This window comes from Sceloporus occidentalis, unplaced genomic scaffold (genome assembly GCF_023333645.1).
Source record: "Sceloporus occidentalis isolate IW3139 unplaced genomic scaffold, rSceOcc1.0.p SCAF_4, whole genome shotgun sequence".
Lineage (NCBI taxonomy): Eukaryota > Metazoa > Chordata > Lepidosauria > Squamata > Phrynosomatidae > Sceloporus > Sceloporus occidentalis.
In genome coordinates this window covers 60655701-60681910 of record NW_028316984.1, presented here as the reverse complement: position 1 = coordinate 60681910, position 26210 = coordinate 60655701, and the positions used below count along the sequence as shown (strand labels likewise).

The following is a 26210-nucleotide window of genomic DNA, read 5'->3' as shown; positions in this document are numbered from 1 at the left end:
TTGCTATTTCTGTCTCCTCATTGTCAATTTTGTCGTTTTGGCACGAGAGTTGATTCTGTCTGCGTAGATTGCAGCACTTCGACTGGGATATCACCTGTTCCTGGTGGTTTGTGTTTTTGCCATGTCTCTTGTTAGAAATTCAGAATTTTTGTAGGATTTGGGTTTCATCTTCATATGGCTCTTCAATCCTTCCATGCCTCTTGAATTATGTTATTTGTTATTGTCATACACACTGCCCTGGTCTTTGGTTTGAGTTTCCCCTTTGATTTCCTCTGGAAACGCTTAACTAGAATTCACCTGATTTTATTTATTCTTGTAAGAGAGAGAGAGAAGGTTGTGGAAACACTTTCAGCAAAGTCCCCTGGCTAACACCCCACCCATGGTTACATGTTTAATGCAAGCTTTGATTTGTTTAAAACCTGAATACCCCCTCCTCACACAAATGGAGGCCACGGCTGCATCCACATGGCAGAAGTAACTCGGTTTGACACCACTTTAACTACTATACTCAAATGCTACGGAATCCTGGGATGTGTAGTTTGCTGTGGCACCAGAGCTCTCTGACAGAAGGCTAGTCGTCTCACAAAACTACAATTCCCAGAATTCCATAGCATTGAGCCAAGGTAGTCAAAGCGGTCTCAAAGCGGATTATTTCTGTGGTAACCCTCGGGGTTCAATCCCCCGCGAATCTGTCGCTGCTAAACGCCAGCTGAATCACTGGTGGTGGCGGGGAATGTGCAGCCGCCAATCGCAGCCAGATCTACTTCGCTGTCAAGTTGGGCCTGCAACTTTTATACCACTTCCCCCCATTTTTATCTCAATGCGCATGCGCTATTCCCTTTTTGAAGCCAAAAAGACTTCATAGGGCGGGGAAGAAGGTTGAGTCATACACCTCCCTGTCTCGGCCTATTGGGCCTGCGCCTTTTCTACAACTACTAGGGCCATCAGAGTGCGCATGCGCCGTTCCTTTCTTGAAGCCACAAGGGGCGGGGAAGAAGAAGGTTGAGTCATCCAGTCCGCGTCGAGGGGGGGAACTGATTGACGTTTGTGACGCGCATGCGCACCGAAGGGAGCGAAAGGGACGGAGCGAAGGAAGGGACTAGTAGTGGGCCGCGGAGGCGTTGGCAGCCCCGGGGGGAGTTGGGGGCCGCGTGAGAGGGACCCCCGGCGTCCAAGGGCGGCCTCTGGCCACGCCCCTCCTCTGCTCCGCTCCGGGACGCAGACGACGACGCCGCCGCCGCCATTATGCTGTGGTTCGCGGGCGCCATCCCGGCCGCCATTGCTGCCGCCAAGCAGCGCAGCGCCGTCTTCGTGGTCTTCGTGGAAGGTACGGCACCCACAGGCACCCGCCTCGCCTCCGCCCTCCGCCTCCATGGCCCGCCCTTGGGGCTGCTACGGTCCTCGCACAACATGGCCGCCTCGCTGTGTCTGTGTGTCTGTGGGAGAGAGAGCGCGCATGTTTGTATATATGGCAGTACGTCTGTGGATCTATGAGGAGCCAGCGTGGATGGGTGTGTTCGTGTGTGTATCAGGACTCTGTGTGTCTGTGCCGGTGTATGTGTGTGTGTGTATGAATGAGAGGCCAGCATGTATGTGTGTGTGTATGAAGAGAGTGTATATTCAGTAGGTACAGGGCTGTGTGTGTGTGTGTGTGTCCTTATGTGTGGGTATATATGTTTGTGAGTGTCTGTGTACATGTGTCTATACATGTATCTACACTTGTCCCTCCGCATTCGCTGGGTCTAGGGACACAAGGCCCCCCTGAATGTGGGGAAACAGCAGATAACAAAGACGCCATGTTTTTACCTGAGAGGACCCTCTCTAGGACTCTGTAGGTCCTCCAGGGCAACTCTCTGGTCAACATCTGCCACAGATTTGCTCTGGAGGAGCTACAGATGCCCAGGGGAGCCTTCTCTCTAGGGACCTCCAGCTCTTTTAGGGAGGCTTTTGGTTAAAGTGGAACAGAGAGTTGCACTGGAGGAGAGAACATATTAATCACATCCACAAATATGGAGGGATGAGTGTGTATGTCTTTGTACATATAAGCGTCTGTTTATGTATCAGGAGCCACTGTGCTGTAGTGGTTTGAGTGCTGGACTACTATGCTGGAGTCCAGGGCCCAAATCTTGGCTCAGCCACATAACCCCCCCTCCAGTGGGTGGCCTTCTGCAAGTCACACTCTCTCAGCCTCAGGGGAAGGCAATGGCAAGCCCCCTCTGAGGAAATTTGCCAAGAAAACCCTATGCTAGGTTCACTGCCTTAGGGTAGCCACAAGTTAGAAACAACTTGAATGCCCACAACAACAACACCATGTATGAGAGAGTGTGTGTGTGTGTGCCTGGGTCCAAGTTAGGGCCTTGCACAAGCCTACCTGCTCAGCTGTTTATTTGGGCATTGTTTAAGAGGGGGGTTGCTAGCCCATGTGTGTATTTGAGGAGTATAAACAAGAGGGGGGCATTGGTACTGTTGTTCTTGTGTGCCTTCAAGTTGTTTCTGACTTATGCAACCCTAAGGCAAACCGATCACATGGTTTTCTTGGCAACATTTGTTGGGGGGAGGATTGCCATGGCCATCTTCTGAAGCAGAGAGAGTGTGTCTTGCCCAAGGTCACCCTCTGGGTTTACATGGCCCAGCTGAGGTTTGAACCCTATTCTCCAGAGTCATAGTCCAGCACTCAAGCTGTTACACCACACTGACTCTCTGTGCTTCAAGGTAATTCTTGTGGTTCTCAGAAAACAGCTAAACAGACTCATCTGAGCAGAGTAGCATATAATGTGCTGGTAAGTGACTGTGAAATGGGAGCAGGCTGGCATGGTATCTCATAAGTGAAAATTGCCCTCTATGGCCAAGTGCTTCCCAATACCTGAGTTTCTTGGCAAAGCAGACATCGCCATATGCTTTCCTCTCCTAGTTTCCTACATAGAGTACCATCTGGCCCTTGGGCTTTAAGGTTGTGTGCCTCTTTTTCTGTGTTACTTTTATTCTAGGCCTGATGTCTCTTCTGAACATCACTCCCACATATACATTACAGCTGTGTAGGTGCTTTGTAGAGTCAGTGTGGTGTAGTGGTTTGAGTGTTGGACTACGAGATCCCTGCAGAGATCTGGGTTCAGTTCCCTGCTCAGCCATGGAAACTCACTGGGTGATCTTGGTTGTGTCACATACTCTCAGCCCCAGAAAACTCCATGAAAGGTTTGGTTTGTCTTAGGGTCACCATAAGTTGGAAACAACTTGAAGACGTGTAACAACAACAAGGTGGTTTGGCTCTTAACACTGGCCTGATACACTATTTTCCTGATCATGTGTCCTCTTTTTGGGAGGTTTTGTTTGTCATGCTGAGCAGGAAATAAAATGCCCTTGCGCATGGACAGTGAAGAAGCTTGAAGTTGATATTGCTGAAGGCTGCTCTGATGTGAGGAGTTTTGCAGGGATGCATCCCAAAGGGCTTGTTAACTTGTCTGGGTAGTTTGATTTAAGGCTCCATTCCATGTGCAAATGGAAGGTGCCTGAGGCAAAGGCAGGTAGTATTTATTTGGAAAGGCCTGTGCCCCGGAGGCTCAGTTACCTGTGCATGTGTAGCCTGTGGGGAGCACAGGTACTCTGTCAAGTATGAGAGACCTAAAATTATTTCCATGCTGTATTAAAGTGGCCTCCTATGTGATATTATGTAGCCTCTTTCTTTCCCCCCAAGTTTAATTTCTTTTATGCTATATGCCACATCAGTATTTTATCCGCCTGTCTGGGTGGAGCCACCCTGTATTAAACTAGGTGACATTTTAATCTGTGTCTTCCTAGAATACATTCAAGAACACAAGTAATGTCATTGCCATTCCCCAGACTGTTTTATACCTTCCACGTAACAGTGTCATCACTGTAGCCCCCAACAATTCTGTTCTTTCATTGTGCTCTGTTATTTTATTTGAAAACATTTAAAATGTCTGTATAAATAAAAACATTTCAAAACAGACTTAAATGTCCTCTTTAAAATAGTATTAAACCCACAGGGGATTGAAAACCACCAAAGCAGCCACCCCTATTTTTAAGAACCAGAAACTCAGAAAAGCTGGAGCCAGCCTGAATTCCCATGGGAGAAAGTCCCATAGTTGGGGTCCTGCTACAGAGAAAGCCCTGTCTTAGGCATCCACCAGCTTAGCTTCACAAGACGGTGGGAGAAAGCACAGGATCTCTGCTGAAGATCTTATATTGGTCAGATCATATGGGAAGAGGCAGTCTTTCAGATATTTTGACCATAAACCTCTACCCCCTAAAACAGTTTACAAAAGCATAATGGTAATCTCCTCTGTTCCATGCTATTTTCCTCTTAAGCATCTTAGTGTGAGATAGACACATGCCTTCTGCATCTTTTACAGCTTCCCTGTGTCTCTACTTTTCTTCCCCTTTGTTCTCTTTTCCAATCTTCTACCACTTTTTGTGCTATCATAGCTTCTAAAAGTTCTTTCACTACATATCACTCTTTTAGACATGCAGGTGCTCAGGAATGTGTCATAATAAGATCTTCTTTTCACATCTGTGCACTGTGCTATCTAGGTGGTTCTGTGTTTTGTTTTGTTATTGCTATTCCTACTTTAAAAATAATAGTTAATACTGTAATTAGAACAGCTAGATTCTGTATAGGGTCTATTCAGCCCCTATTTACAAGATTACATCCTAAAATAAACTTGTAAATAAAAAGTAAATGGTAGATTAGCTGTTGTCAGTATGCATAAGTGGCTTTGGTATCAGTGGTGTGAATGTGGCTCTGTTCTTACAAAGGTCCTCATAGTTCATTAGGAATTTAGCAGGTGTCTGTTAAATCTACACATTTGCACTTCTTCAGTAGTTGCATTACCTGTTGAAATTAGTGTGTTTTGTGACTCCATAACATTCAACAATTTAAAGCTTATCAATTTTTATACAGTATATGAGAAATAGGCATGCACTTACCATTCCAATTGCATTGGGACACAAAAATGTTTGAATTCGATTGTGGCCAGTGTTTTTGGGACTATTGGGCAATTGAAAGGCTAGCAGTTAAATAAGACTAGAGGTTTATTTATAGTTTATAGAGTATCCTTGGATTTACTAACAAGCTTGCAGAAAGCCAAGTTAGCTAACAGATACTGATTAGTTGCAGCTAGGTGTTCATGGGTTACATTAGTGCATGCCAGTATCATTTTTATAGCTGAAGAATATTTATCACTTGCTGGGTACTTATAAAAAGTAGCAGCTCTGCATATGTCAAGTGTGGCATAAGAACTACACATCAAAGTTTCTCTACAGAATAAAATAGTTTTGTTAATCCCCTTATTATACTATGTAAAGCACATGAAAGAAGCTGTATCAGTTCTTACTTATTTTAAGAAAGCACTAAATCCTTAGCTTGTTTGTGCTTTAGTGTGCAGTTATTGTACTTAATTGTGCCATTGGCTTAGGGAACATTTTGTCTCTGACTTTCAGCTACCCCAAGTCCATAAATAATAAATAAAACTTTAATTTATATCCTGCTTTTTGTTTCCACAATCAAAGTGGCGTACAACCTTACTAAAAAATACAATATATACAATCCCCCCCTTTAAAAAGGATTAAACAATTCCATAAATAAATAAAACTTTAATTTAAGTCACCAGATTGTGCTGCACTGAAGATGGATACCGACAATGGGAATATTTCAGTACACATTTTAAAGTAGCTGCCGTTTACAGGGGCTGATGGACAGTGACCTTGGTCTGATTCAGATTAACATAAACCTTGATTTACATAATCATCACAAATAGTACAAGCCTTGGGCTCTCACATTTCCAGGCTCATGTTTTTTCTCTCTGTGTGTAAGACCTAAACCACAGGTTCTTGGTGCAGACAACCTTAGGAATATGTGATCTATTTCTAAATTTGATTAGTTAAACTATAGTTAAACCATGATAAGTAGATTAACAAAAACCTGGTTTTTTCATGACTAACGCAAGTTAGAATAAACTGTTGCCTCCTGATATGTACATAATGGGAACCTGGTTTAGTCAAAAGTGAAAACAAAAGGTTTCATCTTAGGCATTAAGAAATAAAGGAGATAGGTTCACACATTACCTAAGGGTCAATATGGCTTGTTCATGATAACCTAAACAATTGCTTAAATCAAGCAGGAGGAACTTCTGGCTTGCCAGCCTCTTCCTAGGCCACAACCTTTCTTGCTGAACACAAGAAACATAGTGTTCTGTTCCTCCTCTCAGCTGTCATAGAAGGAGGAGCAAGGGACAAACAAGCTGTCAAAGATGGAACAGAGTGATCTGTTTCTTCCTCATGTGACAGCATTCTGTATTTCCATTCTGGGTGGAAAGGAAGAGATGCCTCTTCATCCTCATCCCACATAGTACCCAAGTGAGTCTTCTAAACTTAGTTATAGAAGGGGGGTGGGGAAGAGAAGCTGCAGGTCAGATGATGTTGGCCAAATCCGGTCAAGATGCCAACAGTTCTCCACCTCATCCTAGTGTGTACTGGTTTATCTTAACTGACAGCGCAAGATGAGGAAATATTGTTATGTGCCCAAGATATGATAGAGATTGTCTGGAAAGTTTGCAAAATTTTCTTAAAACTGATCCTCTTACTGGAGTCTTACAAAGTTGGACCTGACTGACATCTTATTCCTGTTAAGCACTGGTAGTGCCTTTATTGTAATTGACAGATATGCATTACTGTCTCTTGGAAATTGTCTCTAACTTGATAAATTTCTCTCTTAGCCTACAGTTGTTCGTTTTGGATACATCAGAAGCATTTAAAAAAAAATTTTTTTTGACATTGTATTTTAGTGAACTGGATTACTTTTGTAGGGACTGGGGAATTATAGCCATGTATGTTTGTTTATGTTTTTGTTTGTTTGGTAATTGTTTTTTATTGTTGTTGTTTGCTCATCTCTATAGTTTTCTAGTCTGTAATATAATAAACACTAAAAAGCATCTTAATGAAAGGGTTTTATATCAGAACAAGTAATAATAATAATAATGTTTATTTATATACCGCTTTTCCAAATTAGATCAAAGCGGTGTACAACAGGAAGTACAATACAAAATCAAAATAAAACATAACAGGCCTAGTAGTTGAAAAGATTGCAGATATGGCTAGCGGTCTGAGGTGTCCTTATATCTCAAACACAGCTCACAAAAGGGACTAAAGTTCATGCTGAAACACTGACAAAAATAACCATGGAAATGAAAATAGTCAGATCTCAACATACACTAGGAACTGCCCAACTGATCCCATCAAACTGGTGAAAAGTCTTGAACAGTTCAGAAGAGGGCAGAATGTTTGTGAGTATGTCCCTACTAGATGATTATTAAAATCATCAAGATCTTCTCATTGTTAAAGAAAATACAGTACGTGGCATTTTACAAATGTTCATCTACACAAGCATGCTGTAGTCAGTTTGTATATGATATGTTTCCTGCATTTCCTTTGTACTTTGTTACACGAGGCACATTCCTATGGGAAATCAACACATATGAGCTCCTTGTTTTTTTCTTTGGGTTCTCACTGGGGAAATAAATTAGGAGTGTGCAGTTGTAACTGTGCTGGCAGTTGACTTGTCTTAGCTATTTTCTACACCTTCCCTCCTCTGTCAATTGTATTGTTTTTAAGCACAATTAAATGATCCCAGTTAGCCTATTGACATTACTTTCTCACCTAATTCCTCTCATTCCAGTGTGCTTTACTTTATATCTGCAAATGTGTCACAGTCTGTAGTGACTTTTTTCCTTTATAGAGCTAACTATATAGGTTAGTGAGAGAGTGAAAACATAATCTCAGTATGTTAGTGAAAGTTAGATGGAAAACTAAGCAGTAAACAGTAAATCCAATTAGATATTTTGATTTTACAGCTGCTCTAGTTAACTGGAACTTAAACAAGAAAAACAATTCTGTTTGTGTTTTCCAGTCATAAACTGGAATTCTTGTTCATTGAAAACAAATAAATCAAAAGCTCAGTGGAATTCTTAAGCCTCTTGCACTGATTCCCAGAATCTCACCAAAGGTATCTATAATGTAACTACCCTTCTGTAGCTAAGCAGGTCTGAATCAGGTCAGTTCTTAAATGGGAGACTTCTTCCAAGTCCCATGTTTATTGGTTTTGGCACCATGATAAAGGACTAGATACAAATGCGTCAAGTAACTTAGAAGTTTAGCCAAATTGTGCCCTTCCATAGTTGCCTTCTTAAAGCACACAAGGACACAAAAAAGAAAGGAGCCAAGGTATAATTTGAGTACTGACTCAAGAGAATTCCTGTTTCTGGTTGTAAACAGGGACTTGCAAGGGGATATGATCCTTTCCTCACCATTGATAACTGTAGGAGCTTTCAGTCTGCACACATGGGCCATTATTGCCAGGCATATTATTTTAGTATTTTAGCATGTTATAGTCTTGTGTTTTATAGTCTGTTTTTGATTATATATGTTTGATGTTCTGCCCTTTGGTGGAAAGAATGTTATATATAAATGTTGTCGTTGTTATTCATATCTAAGTAAAGTAACTACTTTACTGTTGATCTTAATAGATTTTTAAATACACTGAAGTCATCTTTAAAAGACTAGACAGCATAGAAATCTCACAGCTATAAAATAAGCCTTCTGGGATATTCTGATGCGTGATTTACAGAACAGTTGGTTGATCAAAGAAGAAATCTCACCAATAGGCTAAAAGATATTTAGTTGACGATTTAGAGAGAGAGAAGGTTGTTATGAGACCACATCACTCTAAACAATTAATTTTCAGTTCAGAACATAATTTCTCAGCTATTTCCTGCAGTTTGATCATCTGAAATAGTCAAGAACATTTCGTTTCTTGACATTCTGTTTTGTTGTTTAGGGCTGTGGCTGTAATCTAGCTAGATCTTTTCTCTGGCTTTGAAAGCAGATTTTTTTTTTGCTGAATCACAACTGATTTTGATACTCCCTTGTCTCTTGGGCTTCTTTTAGAAATTATGACCAAAATCTTTCTGGATATATATAATTATTCATATAGTTCACTATATCATATGTCAATTTAATTTTTTGAATTCCAGTAGAAGATTGGGAGCTTGAACTTTTAACAGTATATTTCTGTTCAGGATCTCAGATTGAAACATATTAAATCAGTAACAGGAGGATTTCTATTTTAACATGATGGCTGGATTGTAGTACAACATAACCCCCATATCCGGATATGTTCCTGGATTTATTGTGGTAATGCAGAACCACAGATAATAGTTAGCATTATTGAAATAAAGGACATCCAAAGGAAGTTGACATAGAACATGCTAGAGGAGCTAGAGAAAACATCCCTCTAAGCATTTCTAGGTCCTCCAGCATGACTCTGTGGTTAACTTCTGTTGGAAGGATATCATAGAATCCCCTTAGAGGACCTAGAAAATGCCTAGAGAGAACATATTTTTTGGAGAAGGATAAGTGGCAGGTACCAGTTCCTCAGATTCAAGGGTTCTACTGGATATATGACAACCATGTCCTTCATAAAATTTGGTAAAAAATAAAGATACTTGACTTCATACCATTATGTTTTGTTTACTAAAGCTGGATATTGCTCCTGTGAATTTGCAATGATTTGACTGTTTCTTTTCTTTATCTATGATGTCTGAAAATTCATATCTAATTTGTACATATCAAATTTGTACATTATGTTATGGAGAAATTGCAGGTCTGCCTTGTTTTCTACATGTTTATACTTTAGTGTCATTATCAGTAGTTCCTTTGCTGGTAAGTAATTGCAGATAAATATACACACCTTTGTCTAATTTTCATGTACCCCTCTTGACCTCTGTACTATGTTCAGCAAGGGAGACAACTTTCTTTATAACGTTTTCAGGAGTGCTGCTGTGGGAAAAAAGAGGGAGGGAGGTTCCACAAGCCTCATTGTACATATCTAAATCTGTTGTCCTCTCTCTGTGTGTGTGTGTGTGTGTGTGTTGTCTTGTTTTGCTTCAGTGATTGCTCTTAGTAGGGACGAGAGATTATAAAATAAATATCAACTATTTATATTTCAGAAAATTATACAGAATATAATGAGCTGCATCCCATGTCATATGGGACATCTTCTGCGTGGACAAGAGGACTTCCTTTTGTTCCCTATTGTTGCTCCCCCCCCCCACATGTTCTGAAGTTCCTATTACCTTCCAGAGAACATTTTGATGATGTATAGGGGCTGTCGAGTGGAGGAATCCATTTCAACAATGGTTGCCAATATACTGATGAGCACGTGGTTTTAGATACAACCTAGTCAATTAGCAACTATAAAATAGTTGTCTCTTCCCCCCCCCCCCCAAATTGGGAAGGTCCAGTTTAGAAATAGAACCATGGCTTGTTCTGCTTATTTTCTAATGTCGGATAATTTTGTGCTTGTCGGTTGTACTGTGAAATGGGGATATACATATTGGGTTGGGTTTTTTGTACATGGGAATTCTCTAAATGTGAACAGAAAAAAAAGGGAGACAAGGCAACAAAAATTCTAGGACAATCTTTAGAAGGTTGGTGATGTTCATTGACAATAAAGTGTTGGCTGGAGCTAGAAGGCTTGGTGGAGCCATACTACTTTATAGTTCTTGGAGTGTCATAGAATACAAATGTAATAAATTTTAAAATAATTTTCTGTTGTTGTACAGGAAGATTTCAGGACATTTTTGTCCCTTCCATTTTTGTAAACCCTATCTTGTTTCATAGAAGTGTACATCCTTGGTGTGTTTTAGTGTTAAATGGATGGCTTAAAGTGTAATTTGTTAAGAGCACAACAAAATAATGAAGACAGAGTTCATCCACTGCAGTTTGAACATATTTTTTTAGCACCATGGCATCAATTTTGAACTGAAAATGTCTCACCTGATCACTAAATAGTTTTGTGGCATTTTGTGAGACTGTTTTCCTCTCCTTTACACATTGCTCTTGTTTGGCTCACCTGGAGCTACTTGCTGTGTTTTGGTTGCACCTGCTTTCTGCTTGTGACATGCTTTTGGTCTGGATTTAATGTTGATGCAATACTGTAGTGATATGATTGCCCTTGCTATGAAATCATGCCTAGGTGTTGCAGATAGGATTGCATTTCTAATACACTATACTTTGTGGTCAGTATATATTTGCATCTGTTGAATTTTTTCCCCTACAGGGGATGATGAACAGTCCAGAGAGATGGCTGCCAGCTGGGAGAATGAGAAAGTGACTGAGGCAGGAACAGATGGCTTTGTGGCTATTAAAATTGACACCAAAAGGTTTGACAACTTCTTTTGTTTTGTTTGTCAGTAATATTTACTTTCTGTGACACATTTCTCTAACATGGGTTCAGCTATTGAAAGGCATTATAAATGGAAAAAAAGTTGTTATATTTTACTGCATTATCATCAGCCAAATAAAGTTCTGGCTTTCACTTTATCTTTTCACTCTGAAAGTTAAAAGCCATGATACTTATAGGAAGACTTAGGGTCTGTTTTATTTCCCCTCCATATGATACACCACTTTGAGAGGAAATAACTTATTAGTGGGGAGACCTAAGGTTTTCTTTTGCTGAAAAACAGGGAAGGTATAGCGCTTTATTTCCTTGTTTTATCAAATCACCTTTCACCTTCATTTGCCAGAAGATTAGTTCCTTCCTTGTAAGGTGATTTGTAGTGGAGAAGTATTGCATAAGGAAAAGCAGCATGTTTATGTGTGTGCACACCCATTTCGTCACTTCTTCCTTCCCAAGAGCTTTTGCTGGTGGGACTTGCACTATGCATACAGCGTGTGGGTTGGCACTCTTCCTTCCACCCTGTCTTTGGCTGCCTTTTTTAGGGTGTGTGTAATGTTCTATATACCCTTAAAATTATACAGTTGGCCCTCCATATCCATGGATTCTGCACCCACAGATTCAGTCATCCACAGCTTGAAAATACTTTCTAAAAAAATAAAATAAAAATCAAACATTGATTTTTGGCATTTTATACAAGGGACACCATTGTGTATAATGGGACTTGAGCATCCACAGTTTTAGTATCCATACTGAGCCCTGGAACCAAAATCCAGTGGATACCAGGGGCCCAGTGTGTGTTCTCAAAAGTATGTTTTCTTAATAAAGTTGAATGGAAACAGTTTAGAAAGTAGGGAAGCCAAATAAGTAGTGGAAGGGGACTTAATTCCATCTTACCTTGTACCGCAAAAATGACTTGCCTGTCTAAAATCATTATTATTCGGGGACAGAGCTGTATTAGTCTGGATCAGTAGGCAAAGAGATCTTATAGCACCTTTGAGACTGAGAGAAAGAATAAGCTTTTGTAAACTTAAGTGTACTTCCTTAAATACATCTTAGGAAGTAGACTTAAGTCTAAGAAAGCTTAAGTTACTCAGTTTCAAGGGTGCTACAAAAGATCCCTTTGCAAAATGATTTGTATAATTATTTAGAAAATGACATATTTGGCTATGATTACACATATACTATTAATATGCTAATGTAGCATGGTATTGCTTAATCCCAGTACAGTGTTGTAAAGGTACTAATGTTTTAGCAGTCATACATTCAGCAGTCACTGAATATTTCATGCAAAGGCAGATGATTAGAATGGTTTGCTAAACAGATCCTTTCTTTTATACAGTGAAGCCTGCCTGCAGTTCTCACAGATCTGTATCCTTTGCACTGATGATATTAACTATTCCATTTTAGAATGATGAAAGATAATTTGCTTCAAAAATTATTCAAATGGACCAATGTGGAAGCACTGCATTGCCATTTCTGGTGAACTTGGTTGTTACAAGGCCAAACAATAGGAACTCTTACTCCCTCGGAAGATGCTGTCCTTCTGAGATTACCTGCCTGATGCCACATCTCTTAGTTAATTTAGATCTCTCCTCAGATCCCATGTTTTCTGTGGAATCTGTGTCATGACCCCCATTTCACCTGTGTACTGTAACTGGAACCATGGTTAAGATAAGCATATGTAACTGAAACAATTTAATATTACTTCCTTGTTTGATTCTCCCTCCCCTGTTCTTCTCTCTCTCTGTTGTTTCCCCCTTGTCACATTTTAAATTGTAAACTCCTTGGAGCAGAACTTACAGTGTGTGCACCTATGATACTATATAAATTGGTGCTTTCCAAAAACGTTTATCACAATTATTCTCATTCTGTGTTTTTCTTAGTTTTATGTAAGGACTGCTTATTTTAAGGATGTACGTATCTACCAAAAACTGAAACCTTGAGGCATCTTTACATGCAGGAAGCTCTTCGCATGAAAGTATTGTTGCAGCATGGTTGAACTTCTCTTAATCATCCTATCATGCTACCTGATTACCATGTTGTTAGTATAGTTACACATCTTTGATTATATGTCAGTCACATGAGCACCATCTCACAGACACAGCTGCTACCACAAAATGTGGTAATAACCATAGTGTTTTGAAAAGATATTGTCTTGGACACCAACTTTTAGAACCATGGTGTGCCTAGGGAATTTGGAGAATTGTCATTCAAAAAAATAGCTTTTGCTAATTTTGCATGGCCACTAGCTTGAGATGGTTATAAAAGGCTTAAATCAACATTTGTTACACATGTACTGAAATTTAACACATGTACTAAGGTGGTTTATTTCTTGGTAGCAGATAAAAAGGATGACAATGGCTGTCTATTATAAGATCTCTATAGGTACCTGATTGGCCACAGTTGGAAACATAATGGTGGACTAGACTGAGCTTAGACATGGTCTAGCAGGTTAGAATCAACATGTATGTTTCCTGTTCAACAGAAGAATCTCAGGGTGACAGACCAACTGTTCTTTGGCAGAACTGATAAGTGCTTCTTTTAATTTGGGCTCTGATTCATTGGAAAGGATATATGGAAAACAGACTCTAAAAATAATTGTATGTTTCTGTGGAGGAAACCGCAAAATAGTTGTTAATTGGTGTACTTGTTAACTCTGTGTAGAGAATCATGATAGTTTTCTGTTGGCAACACCAGTTTGCTTCATGATCTGTTAGCCTACGCATTGAAATCATCTCACTTTACTACTAATAGTTGATTTTCTTTTCCAATTTCCAAACAAGCAATAAACTGTCCTTTACTATTACTACATAGATCCTGTAGTGTGTGTTCCATCCAGTTTCTTTATAGGAGACAATGGAGTCCCCTTGGAAGTAATTGCTGGCAGTGTTTCTGCAGAGGAACTTATTACAAGAATTCATAAAGTCAAACAGGTAACTGTTTTGTTTTTTTCAGTATTGTGTTTCTTGCAAATTGTGTTTACCAGACAAAAGTTCTGTGGAACTGCTGAATCTATATACTCTTGCTAATTGTAAGCATATTTATGTTTTGCTCAATTCAACAATTATATTGTATTGTGTACAGAGATATTTTAATATGAATAGCAAGGAGTTCTTCTAGAAGAGTAACTGGTTTTTTTTTCTAGTGGGCTCTACAAATGGACTTTATATCTTCTCCCTGATATATTTTAGTTCTTCAGGCCAAGACAGATCACAAGTTAGGGATGAGAGCTGCTTTATGATCCATCTATTATTAGTTCTTGAGTTCTGATCTGCAACTGTATCACATAATTCCACACACCTACTACTCTCAGCTTTATGATTGGCTCATTCCATTTGAACAAAGCTAATAGCATATTTGCAAATGGAATGGAATTTTCCATCCGGTTAAACTAGATGGTCACGTAATATTTTCATTTGGTTTCAGCCCCCATTCAATTGCATTTTATATATACTATCTGTGTTTTACTATATAGTGCTACTTCCTTTACCAACCTTCTAGTATTGGTTCACTCAAAATTCTGTTGAACAAATTAATAATCAACTAGTTCAATTATCACATTAGATTTGGCTTAGTCAACCTTCTGTTACTTCCAGCTTCACAATTAAATGTCTGGAGTCTGCTACCCCATAATTTTGCAGTCTGGGAGTGTGCAGACTTGAGGTATTCTCCACTGTTGAAAGTGGCATAATTATTATACATTCCTTTCCCCCTTCACTATGTATTATCATCAGACATCAGGAGTAGGGTATAGTGGCAAATGAGGACAGGAATCTTACATGGAAGTAAGCTTCATTGATTTCAGTGGCCCACAGTTGAAAAAACTGAGGACTGTAGCCTAGTACTGTGGTGCTGTATACTTTATTGGACTAAGCTCCATTGAACACTGCTGGAATTTCTTCTAAATAAAAAAGCAGTAGGACTAACTCCAGAACTGACATGTATAGGATTACACTGTGTTTTATTGAATGCCACTATTGCCTATGTTTACTATTGACAGACTGGATGGAAAGGGGAAAGTTGGGTTGTCCCTGTATTTAATACACAAAGTGATATCAGAAATACTATTTTGGAACTACAGCAGTTAGGAATGTCAACACTTCTTTCTTTCTTAGATGCACATGTTAAAAAATGAAGCAGTAGAAAGTTCTGCTTCTTGTTCGTCCTCTTTATATAATGTCCCAGAGGACTTCCAAACACCTGACACCTGTGAAACACAATCTGGAAGGCCACATTTAACAACACCTGGTAAGTGTTAGTAGTTCACTACATATGGATGACTTTCTTTTTGAGATACGCAGTGCTCTTAAGATTAATATTTAATTTAAACAATTAGTGCAGCTTTTCAGTAGTAGGTTTTGACTATCTTTTTAGTCTGCTCATCATGCTGTAGTCCCTTAATTGCTTTCTATTCTCTGCCATGCTGCCGCTTGTATCTATCATGCCACTCCTCATTTGTGACCTGTATTTCAAACTTATGTCTCTCGTAATGAGTCAGGAACAGAACACAGCCAGACATACAGTGTCCTTTTGAATACCAGGGAAGAGTGATACAGGAGTGAGTGAACTGGAGAGAGAGTCAGATACATAGGTATTCCTGATGAAAGTCAGTGATTGCATGTATTAGTTTGGCATGGGACATTTGGAACAACATAAGGTATTTAAAAGAACCTAACATGTAAAAATTGAGGTTTTCAGGGCAGCAGTTTTGTGTTGAAGCAGTAGGGTGGTGTCTTTGTCAGTTTAGATTCTTGATTTCTTTCTTGGTGTAGCATAATGTCACTCTAAAATGTATATACCAATAGTTTTTAATGGGTAAAGGTTTAATACTCAAGTTGTCTCTGCATCCTTTTTTCTTTTTTCTATTCTGTAATTTCTAAATTGTTTTAAGCTGAAGTAAATTTGGCACAAACAAATGAAGACAGTGAAAGAAGGCTGGAACAGACTTCAGATGACATTACAGCTAAAGTAGAAAGGTATGCTATGTTTTCAGACTTTGAATATATTCTGTAAGATATTGTGCTTCACACAAAGTTCTGTGAAAAACTGGCATACGTATGCAAACATAACTTCAAGATCACATGTTCAGAGTATTTCTTCTGAAAGTGCCCCTGACACTTGGTGGCTGTCATGGCAACATCTGATTATGATGTAACACCAGAGAGGTGGAGGTGGAGCAGAGAGAGAAGATGAGACCATGGCAGGCATATGGTAGCCTATAGGGTAAAGCTTTCCATAACCATCAGACTGCATTAGTCCAGGAGAGGGCTGTTATTTATCATTTTGTAAATATTGCTAAACACCTGAACCAAGGGTGTCCAACCATGGAAGGGACATGGCCCATTTTTCACCTCTTGACTCCCCACTCATGTCTCCAACTTAAAAAGGAGCTATGTTGCATCACATCTGGTTTTGGTTAGTTTTCTGTTTCCCAATAGATAAGGATGTAACATCCTGAATCATGGGTTGTTCCTCTCCAATTGCTTCCAGTAGGCAGGACAAACTTAAAGAGGGACAACCCCCCCCCCTTTTGTCCTCAGTCTTTTACTGCCTACCATCTTAAGGAACAAGAATTTCATAGCCCCAGCTATTTTCCTTCTCTACTTCCACCCTTAATACTCTCCCTCTTCATGTCTCCAACTTAACAAGGAGTGGTGTTGCATCACATCTGGTTTTGGATGGTTTTCTGTTTTGTTTCTGAGTTTTGCAGATAGTGGGCATTATTGGAGTGGTAGTGGGGTTTGCTTGGCCCATTTCACAGTAGTTTTGATTTAATTTTAGGGGGAAAAAACCCTCACTTGTGAAAAAATAATAATAGCCAGAATCCCGTATTACAGTTACAAATGTGTAACCTGGAGATACTTATGACTTTTAACATTGTTTAGGATCTACATAGGGCCTATAAAAGTCTCCCAGTCTCCACTTATCAGGAAGCTGGCACTGCAATCCAACAGGGTTCTGTTCCCTTGCCGCTTAAGTGCCTGACCTTCTGCCCCATTGATTGCAGATGCTGCTGTTGCTGCCTAGTAAATGGGAATTGGGGGCGTCATGCTTGGATTCAGTGCATAGCACTCTAATTATGGCATCTAATGTGCATGTAAAGACCTTACAGGATTCCAGCCCACATTAAAGTGCCGTAAGCTGCAAAATGGGGCTCCAAAATGGAGTTCTATGAGGCATAGCCCCCCCGTTCTTGACCTAAACTATACAGAATACATTGTTAAAATATGGGGGGGGGGGGGCTATTCTATTTATAGTCTCCCAGATGAAGCTAAAACAGAATAAAAAAAGATCCTCAGGCTATTTAAGAGATAAAAAAAAGACGACTAGGTATTTTCTCAGACTTTGGTCCAAAACACACTGAAGAAATAGTTCAGTTTGCGATTGCTTTAACTACCCTGGCTCAGTGCTAGGGAGTCCTAGGAATTGTAGTTTATTATGACACCAGAGCTATTTCTAACAGAGATGGCTAAATGTCTTACAAAACTACAGTTCCCAGAATTCTCTAGCACTGAGCCAGGACAGTTAAAGCGGCCTCAAACTGGATTATTTCTGCAATGTGTTTTGGACTTTTATCTACTTGTTTTTAGATCAAAGAATGCAGGCATTTCAGTTTCTGTAAAATGTATATTTTGATAGTTACCAATGTGCAACCAAATATTTTTATATTTTAAAGGAGTGCAGGTGTTTTGCAATGAACTACAAGAAATTTATATTTTTACTGTTTATACAATAATAATAATAGTAATAATAATGTCTCCTTTGTATTTGTGATGAAGCCGTGCATAAAAAACATCACTTTATTGCCTTTATTTCTTGGAGACAAATGGTTTGGAGCAGCAGTTTTTTGTTAAAATTGATTCCAGGAACCACACCAAGCTATTCTTGATCTCCTGATTCTAACATTTCTTTTAAAAAAGAGGTATCAGTGGTTTCTGTTTTTCCTCACCAAAATGTAGAGTGACACAAAAACTTGAAGAAAGAAGAGAAGAGAAAAAGAAAGAAGAAAAACAGGTAAGACTATAGTTTTTTGTGGGTTTTTTGGACTATGTGGCCATGTTCATTTATTCCTGACATTTATTCCTAACATTTCGCCTGCATTTGTGGCTGGCATCTTCAGAGAACGGTGGCATGGAGGTGTGTGGAATATATATAATAATAATGAATAATAAAATATTTATTTGTATCCTGCCTCTCCCTTTTTGAGGATCGTGGCGGGTAACAGTAAAATTAAGACAAATAACACAGGCAAAAGTAAAAACAATCCCTTAATCTCCCCAACCCTCAAACCCTCCTTCCCTCACATATAAATGAAACAATAGAGCAATAAAACCATACCATCAATAATAACGTTACTTAAAACTATGAAAACCAGAGTAGCAGTATGGGGGGGAGGGTACTGGTTCAGTCAGCAGGTAAGTCTGTTCTATTAGGAGGTCAGTCTGGGAAGGCCCGCCAGAAGAGATCAGTTTTTATCACCTTTTTGAATGCGTCAAGAGGTGTGATATAGTGGATCTCCTCCCGCAGGTCATTTCAATTTTTTAGAGCGGCAGTTGAAAAGGTCCTCTGGGAAGTCGCAACCAATCTAGCTTTCTAGATTGCAATAAGTTTTTCTCAGAGGACCTGAGTGTGTGGAAAGGATTATATGGGAGGAGGCGTTCCCTCAACTATGCTAGACCCAGGCCATGTAGGGCTTTATAGGTAATAACCAACACCTTGTTCTGTGCCCAGAAGCTGATAGGCAGCCAGTGTAATGATTTCAGAATAGGTGTAATATGATCAAATTTGGATTTTCCTGTGACCAATCTGGCTGTCATATTTTGAACCAGTTGAAGCTTCCGAATATGGCACAAGGGTAGCTCCATGCAGAGCGCATTGCAGAAATTGAGACGAGAGGTTACTAGTGAATGTACAACCGTTTCTAGATTGCCCAGTTCCAGGTAGGGTCGCAACTGGCATATCAGCCGAAGCTGATAACAGACACTCCTGGCTGTCGCATCCACCTGAGATGACAGCTGAAGCGACAAATCCAGGACCACCCCCAAGCTGTGAACACAGTTCTTTAGTGGAAGTGTGACTCCGTCCAAGACCAATGAACATACCTCCATACCCAGATTGGGGTTGCCTATAGCGAGTACCTCTGTTTTATTTGGATTCAGCTTAAGTCTATTTTCCCTCATCCAGTCCATTACTGACTTCAGACAGTCATTCAGAGGGGAGATGCCATCCTTGGTCACTGACACATGGAGAAACAAATTTGGGTGTCATCAGCGTACTGATAACACCCGCCCCATGTCTCCGGATGATCTCTCCCAGCGGCTTCATGTAAACGTTAAACATCATGGGAGACAATATGGCACCCTTAGGGATGCCAGATGTTAGCTCTCTTTTAGAATAGAGTAAGGGAAGACTGTAGTTAAATTTTTAACATTGCATTTTATTGCATTTTTGTTGGTTAGGGCAGGATAGAACTATGTAGACAGTCCTGTAAGCTGAAATTACTATAGCCCTTGTAATATGTAAATATGCTTAATGAAAGCTTAAAATTGGTTTGCCTCATAACTATATTCTGTCTTCACTGTAATATTTGAAATAAATGTTCTCTTTTCATGTTTAGAAAGAAATCAAGAGAGAAATTGAAAGAAGAAAAAGTGGAAAGGAGATGTTAGAATACAAAAGGAAACAAGAAGAAGAACTAACAAAACGATTATTAGAAGAAAGGAACAGAGAAAAGGCTGAAGACAAAGCTGCTAGGGAACGCATCAGGCAGCAGATTGCATTGGCAAGTGGTTGATTGTTTAGTAGGGGAATTAGGTGACATTAGTAAATCTGAAACCTGCTATAGAATTATAGAGTTGGAAGAGGTCACATGTCCAACACCCTGTTTCGTTTAGGATCTCCTGTTAAAGCATCCTCAGCAAGTAGCAGTCCAGCCTCATTTCAAAAGCATCCAGAGAAGGAGACTCCTCTCTAGGCAATTGGTTCCATTGCCAAATCACTCTTACTATCACAGTGTTCCTTCTAACATTCCTTCCTTACAGAAATCTAACTTTCTGTAACTTCACACCATTAAACCTGGTCCTACTGCAGCAGAAAAAGACCTTCCCCTTCCTCTCTGTGACAGCCCTTGAGGTCATTAAAGAGTGCAGTAATGTCACCCTTCAGTTTTCTCTTCACCAAGCTGAGGATGCTCTTTTCCATCTTTCCTCATATATTTGTTCTCTAAACCTCTTACAATCCTTGTTGCTCTTTGAATCCTCTCCAACTTGTCTATATCCTTATTGAAACGAGATACCCAGAAATGAATGCTGTATTCCAGATGAGGTCTGACCAACACATATACATCCTGTCCACTCCATACACGGGCTTGCCATATGTGGACTTAAGCTTCCGTGCATGGCAAGCCTGCGGCCATAGAAGTCAACAGGACTTGAGGTCCTGCGTTTTTTGCCATATGCAGGGGGGTCCGGAATGGATCCCCCGCATGTACAAAGGGCCCACTGTAGTGGAATGATTACTTCCTTCAACTTGATTTGCATGCATTTATTTTTTATGCAGTAAAGTTATAAGAAGGTTTTATTCCATCATTTTTACATTTCATAGTGGCAGATATTTCTTTGACAAATTTAGTAAATATTGAGAACAAATGATTATAACTAAAAGTCAGAGCTGTAACAAATGTATTTTTGTTCTTATGAAGGATCGTGCGGAAAGAGCAGCTCGTTTTGCAAGGTCAAAGGAAGAAGCGGATGCTGCAAAAGCTGCTGCTCTCCAGGCTAAGCAAGCTGAAATTGAAGCCAGGAAGGAAGCATCCCAGAGAGAACGAAGGTGAATTGTTTTTACAACCTACCATCCAAAACTTTTCTATCTCACTTGTGCAGAGTTTACCTTGCATATTGTAGGACCATGAATTCTTTGGTTTCTACAGGCAGTTAATTCCATCTCCTCACACACTATTTTGGTTTCTTTTAGCAAAGACAATGTTTCTTCTATATTCTGAACATAGTTTAGCACACTGATAGTGTTACCAGATTTCAAACAACATTCTGCATCTTTAAATGAACATCACTTTGAATTACATGCAAAGTAATTTAACTCAGGAAGGATGATACTTTAAACAAAACAAATTCTTTAACCTGATGTACCCTTCCCTAGTGCTATAGCAAGAATCCAGTTTCGCCTTCCAGATGGATCATCCTTTACTAACAGTTTCTCTTCGGATGCTCCCTTGGAAGAAGCTCGACAATTTGCTGCACAGGTAAATGAACAATTGTATTTTTAAATTTCATTGTGTATGGAATTAGAGCAGATCATATTTTAAGAGAGATGCTGATAACTACACTCGGCCCTCCTTATTCACGGATTTCTTATCCACGGATTCAATTATCCATGGCTTGAAAATATTTTTTAAAAAGTATAAATTCCAAATAGCAAGCCTTGATTTTTCATTTTATATAAGGAACATCGTTTTGCTATGCTATTATGTTTAATGGGACTTGAGCATCCATGGATTTTGTTATCCATGAGGGATCCTGGAACAACCTCCAGCGTATAAGAAAGTCACACTGTATTTAAAAAAACCTGGAGAATCATAGAATCATAGAATCGTAGAGTTGGAAGAGACCACTAGGGCCATCCAGTCCAACCCCCTGCCATGCAGGAAATCCAAATCAAAGCATCCCTGTTAATAGCTTTGTATTGATGTTTGATCTTTGTGTCTATCAAAAACAGTGGTTATATCTTTCAACAAAACAAAAATTATTTGTCGGATGGATGCGTACCCATCTGCACCCCTACACATACACACACTTTATCAGATTAGAAGGTTGGAATACCATGCAGAGTAGACTTGGGAGGGAAAGGGGAAATTAAACAAAAGGAAGCTCTGTTGGACAAGCAGACCTCAACCCAAGTGGTATTAGATTTTGTGTAGGTTTTTATATTGGCCTGTTGGTATACTGATACCTAACCTCAGTTTTTAGTAAGTTGATTTTATAAAAGTTGATAGATACCAATTGTATATCATTGTCTGAAAATGTCGTTACTGCTGAATTTGTTGGTTAAACCAAATGACTTACTTGGGTAAGATACTACATTTAGTGGGTTTTCAGATGTCTCTAGATTTTTAGTATGACAATGCCAATATTTGATGGTTTGTATGCATTCAGAGAGTCAGTGTGATGGTTTAAGTGTTGGACTAGTACTCGGTGAGACCACATAATCAAATCTCTGCTCAGTCATGGAAATGCACTGAGTGACCATGATCTACCACACACTCTCAGGTTGAGAGGAAGGCAATGGCAAACTTCCTCTGAATAAATCTTGTTGAGAAAATCTTGTGATAGGGTTGTCATAAATCAGAGGCAACTTGGACGTACTTTAACTATGATGACATTCATAAAGCAAAGAATTAAGTTGGCAGGTAATGATAAAACAGCATTTCATCGATAGCACAGCTGGTACTTTCCATTTGCTTGAGGAACATAAATGCAAGTACAAAATGTTTAATGAATTTCTTCCATTGTTACAGACAGTTGGCAACACATATGGCAATTTCTCATTGGCGACAATGTTCCCCAGAAGGGAGTTTACCAAAGATGATTATGGGAAAAAATTATTAGACCTGGAACTTGCTCCAAGCGCTTCAGTAGTACTGTTACCGGTAAGGGTATAAAAATAAGACAGTTATATTGAAGTTTTCAAACTTTTTGATGGACTTCATAAGTAACTTTGTATTTATGCCAAGTGTGAGTTTCTTCTTGAATGCAATTTTTCCATAATATTTAAATGACTTCTTACTGCCTGTGTTTCCTCATATATAGGCAGGAAGGCCTGCTACTGCAGTTGTACAGTCTTCCAATGGAGATTTCTGGAGATTCCTTGGCACAATCCTCTACCCGTTGATAGCAGTTTGGCGGTTTATTAGCAATTTCTTGTTTACCAGCCCTCCTCCTTCCCAGCCTCCTGTTGGACGTCATCAGCAGGAGCACTCAGAGGCTAATTCGTCTAATGCTGCAGAGCCAAGCAGGTACCAATTACACTGATTCGTGTGCTCTCTGAATTTTTATTTGTGGTTGCTCCTAACTGCCACCTCCCCCTAATTCATTAATATGTGTCAGGATCTTGGGCAGAGATAAGATCTCTTTCATTTGTGCTGGAATAATAACAGTGCTTTGATTGTGTATTCCTGCTTGGGGTTAGACTGGAGGTCCCTTGTAGTCTCTTCCAACTGTATAATTCTATGGTGAAATGGTTGCTGAGCATCCACAGATTGTTCATACTATTTTCCATGGGTAACATATCCTTGAACTGACAGCAAGATAGTTCTGTCCCTTCATATTGACACATTCCCAAGTTATCTTTTTGATCAGTGATTGAAAGCCTAGTGTAGGGATGTCAAGAATAGTCCAGAAGCTATTAAATTCTTCTCTAAAGCAGGCAATGTATGGCCTTCTAGATGATGATGGGCTTTTGCCATGCTAGCTGAGATTGTTGGAAGTCAGTGTTCAAGGATGATGAGAATTGTAGTCCAACGACATCTGAAGGGCTACATGATACTCACCTCTATTCTAAGATGTCTTCACTAGCTGGAGCTTGCCTGAATTGCAGGCAATTTCTTCCTTAAACAGCCATATGAATTGGCATTTCCATGCATGTTGTTGCCACAGATATTCCATTTTAAACAATATGGGAAAATTGACATAATCTTTCAGGAAGGAGAGCATAATCCCTAAAACAGATAATTACCACGATCCAGGCTACAATTGACAGCAGTGTATAGTTCACTTGCAAAATACCAGCTACTTCCCTTAGTTGTTCATTTGAGTTCACGTTTATTATACATTGACATGGAATTGTGTGGAATATAAAAAACAAAAGACTGTCATAACAAGTCTATTTAAAATGTCACCTGCTTGGAAGCTACCTTTTCTACTAGTTAATGTGCCAACGTTTGTAATAACTACTTATGAACAATTAGCTACTTATATTTAATTCCTATTCCCAAGAATATTTTATATTACAGTTGTATAATAGAAGTAACTTCATTGCTTTACAGTGTAACTATTTGTTGCTAGTGTGTAGCCTTATCAAATGTTTCTGCAGTTGTTGTGGTGACAGGAGCATGGCTTGTAGCACAGAGCAGTTATTTTAAGTTACTTTAACTAAAGTTTCCTGGTTTCAATTTTATTCTGTTATTCTTTTTATTTATTCTAGATAACCTAAATATAAACACAGTCCACTTTTGTTATTTTTTTGAAAAGAGAAAACTAAATTAAATTACACTTAATTTAAAAACTAATGATAACCAGCTACTTTCTTTGTATCTTGGACCAATAACAGTAACTATTTTTTCAAAGCAACTTTGCAAGCTATTTCTCTACAAGTGCTGTTAATTTGGGAATGATGTAAACAATGTTAGAATTGAATCAGAGCTAACTAAATATGTTCTGAAGTTTAGAGAAAATCATCTATGTGCATTTTCACTATGGGAGTTGGTTCTTGAACTGCATTTCTTTCTTATTTAGACAAGCAGTCAGGAAACGAGTATTGGAAAAACGGAGTGAAGAATTCAAAAAAGAAGGCAAAATCTATCGATTGAGAACTCAGGATGATGGAGATGATGATAACAATACCTGGAATGGAAATTCAACCCAACAGATGTAGTTTGAGTAAACTGTATATAATGATCATTGATTTTTTTTCTTACTTGATTTAATTTCTGTTAAACTTTCGGCTGCACAAGTGGGCTTGTATGGCTATGCTGCCTGCATTATATCTTATTCCTGACCATAACACATGGAGTAAGGTGTTAACTCAGTTGTGTAGCTGGATATTGCAAATGTAACTACTGCCAAAAGCTCAAAGAATGTAAACAAATCCCCATTTTCCATCAGCGTTTAGAATTTCACACTTATCTAGCCATATGGTCATCTGAAGGCACTTTTTATCACTCTAGATCTTGGAAAAATCAGAAGCTCAGATTATAAAATAAGTCTGACCTAGCAGAAGCAAAAAAACCTACTGAATTTGATAACTTATTTTCTTTTCCTTTAGTGCTTCTGCAACTACAATATAATACAGGTAGTTTTTAATCTGAAAGCATTCAATAAAGGTTTTTCCAAAAAGACAGTAGTCTGTAAGATCATTGTTCAGAAAATGTCTTTCTTACTGTCTGTAGTTAGTACATACACTTGATGTTATGCATCAAGTATCAGTTCAAATATTTAAGTGTAAGTTGCCCTGGGAGTAGAAATGCAAGATACAGTAGTGGGGGGCGAAGGGGCCGTTAACAATTGAAGTGATCCACACTAAATTAAAACATAGATCTTTAAAACACATTTAAACAGACTACAGTAAAAGTTAAACACATGAATAGGATTTAAAAAATCTACTCCAGATGGTGCTGGAGTAGCCTTTTTTGTGAGCCCCCCAAAATAAGAGTGCCCCTCCTGGTTGCCTTCAGAAGTACTCATGTACAGGGCTGAAATACACAATAAGCACCAGCACTTTGAACTGTACTCAGTCATAGTAGCTACCCTGGCTGCTTAAAAAATTGTGTGTTTTTAAAATCAATATCAGATGCTGTATTTTAAACTCATACTCACCATGCCTTCAAAGGAACACTAAGTAAAGCATAGTACAGCCCATGTGACAATGTGTAGTGGTTTCAGCTCAGGCTCACAAAGAGCCTCAATAACACCAACCACATTTTCAGTTTTTGAAGTGATCCACCCCTTTTGAGAAAGAAACTGCCTGTCACTTACATTTGTTGTAAAAGTATAACTGGAAGTGCTACTCAAGAAATAACCCAGTAGCCTTTTTCCTGTTAAGAACTTTTTCCAGTATAGTGAAATTAAAAACCAGATTGCCCACGCAGTGAATGAAGAGGCTCCTAAAAGTACCAGAATCTATCATAAGTTCCCTCATTAAGGACAGAATCAAGGAGGTGACCTTTTTC

At 39.1% G+C, this 26210-nt stretch overlaps 1 protein-coding gene across 1 annotated transcript; it reads left to right on the top strand.

Annotated features, from left to right (window-relative positions):
- Positions 1-1067: 1067 nt before the first annotated feature.
- UBXN4 (UBX domain protein 4) lies at positions 1068-25381 on the top strand. The gene is made up of 13 exons (XM_089520113.1): positions 1068-1327; positions 11132-11234; positions 12591-12619; positions 14066-14184; positions 15367-15499; positions 16143-16227; positions 18211-18265; positions 19869-20033; positions 20952-21079; positions 21407-21509; positions 22782-22913; positions 23074-23279; positions 24778-25381. The coding sequence occupies exons 1-13, from the start codon at positions 1246-1248 to the stop codon at positions 24914-24916; spliced, it is 1479 nt and encodes a 492-aa protein (XP_089376239.1). The 5' UTR covers positions 1068-1245; the 3' UTR covers positions 24917-25381.
- The last annotated feature ends 829 nt before the right edge of the window (positions 25382-26210 follow it).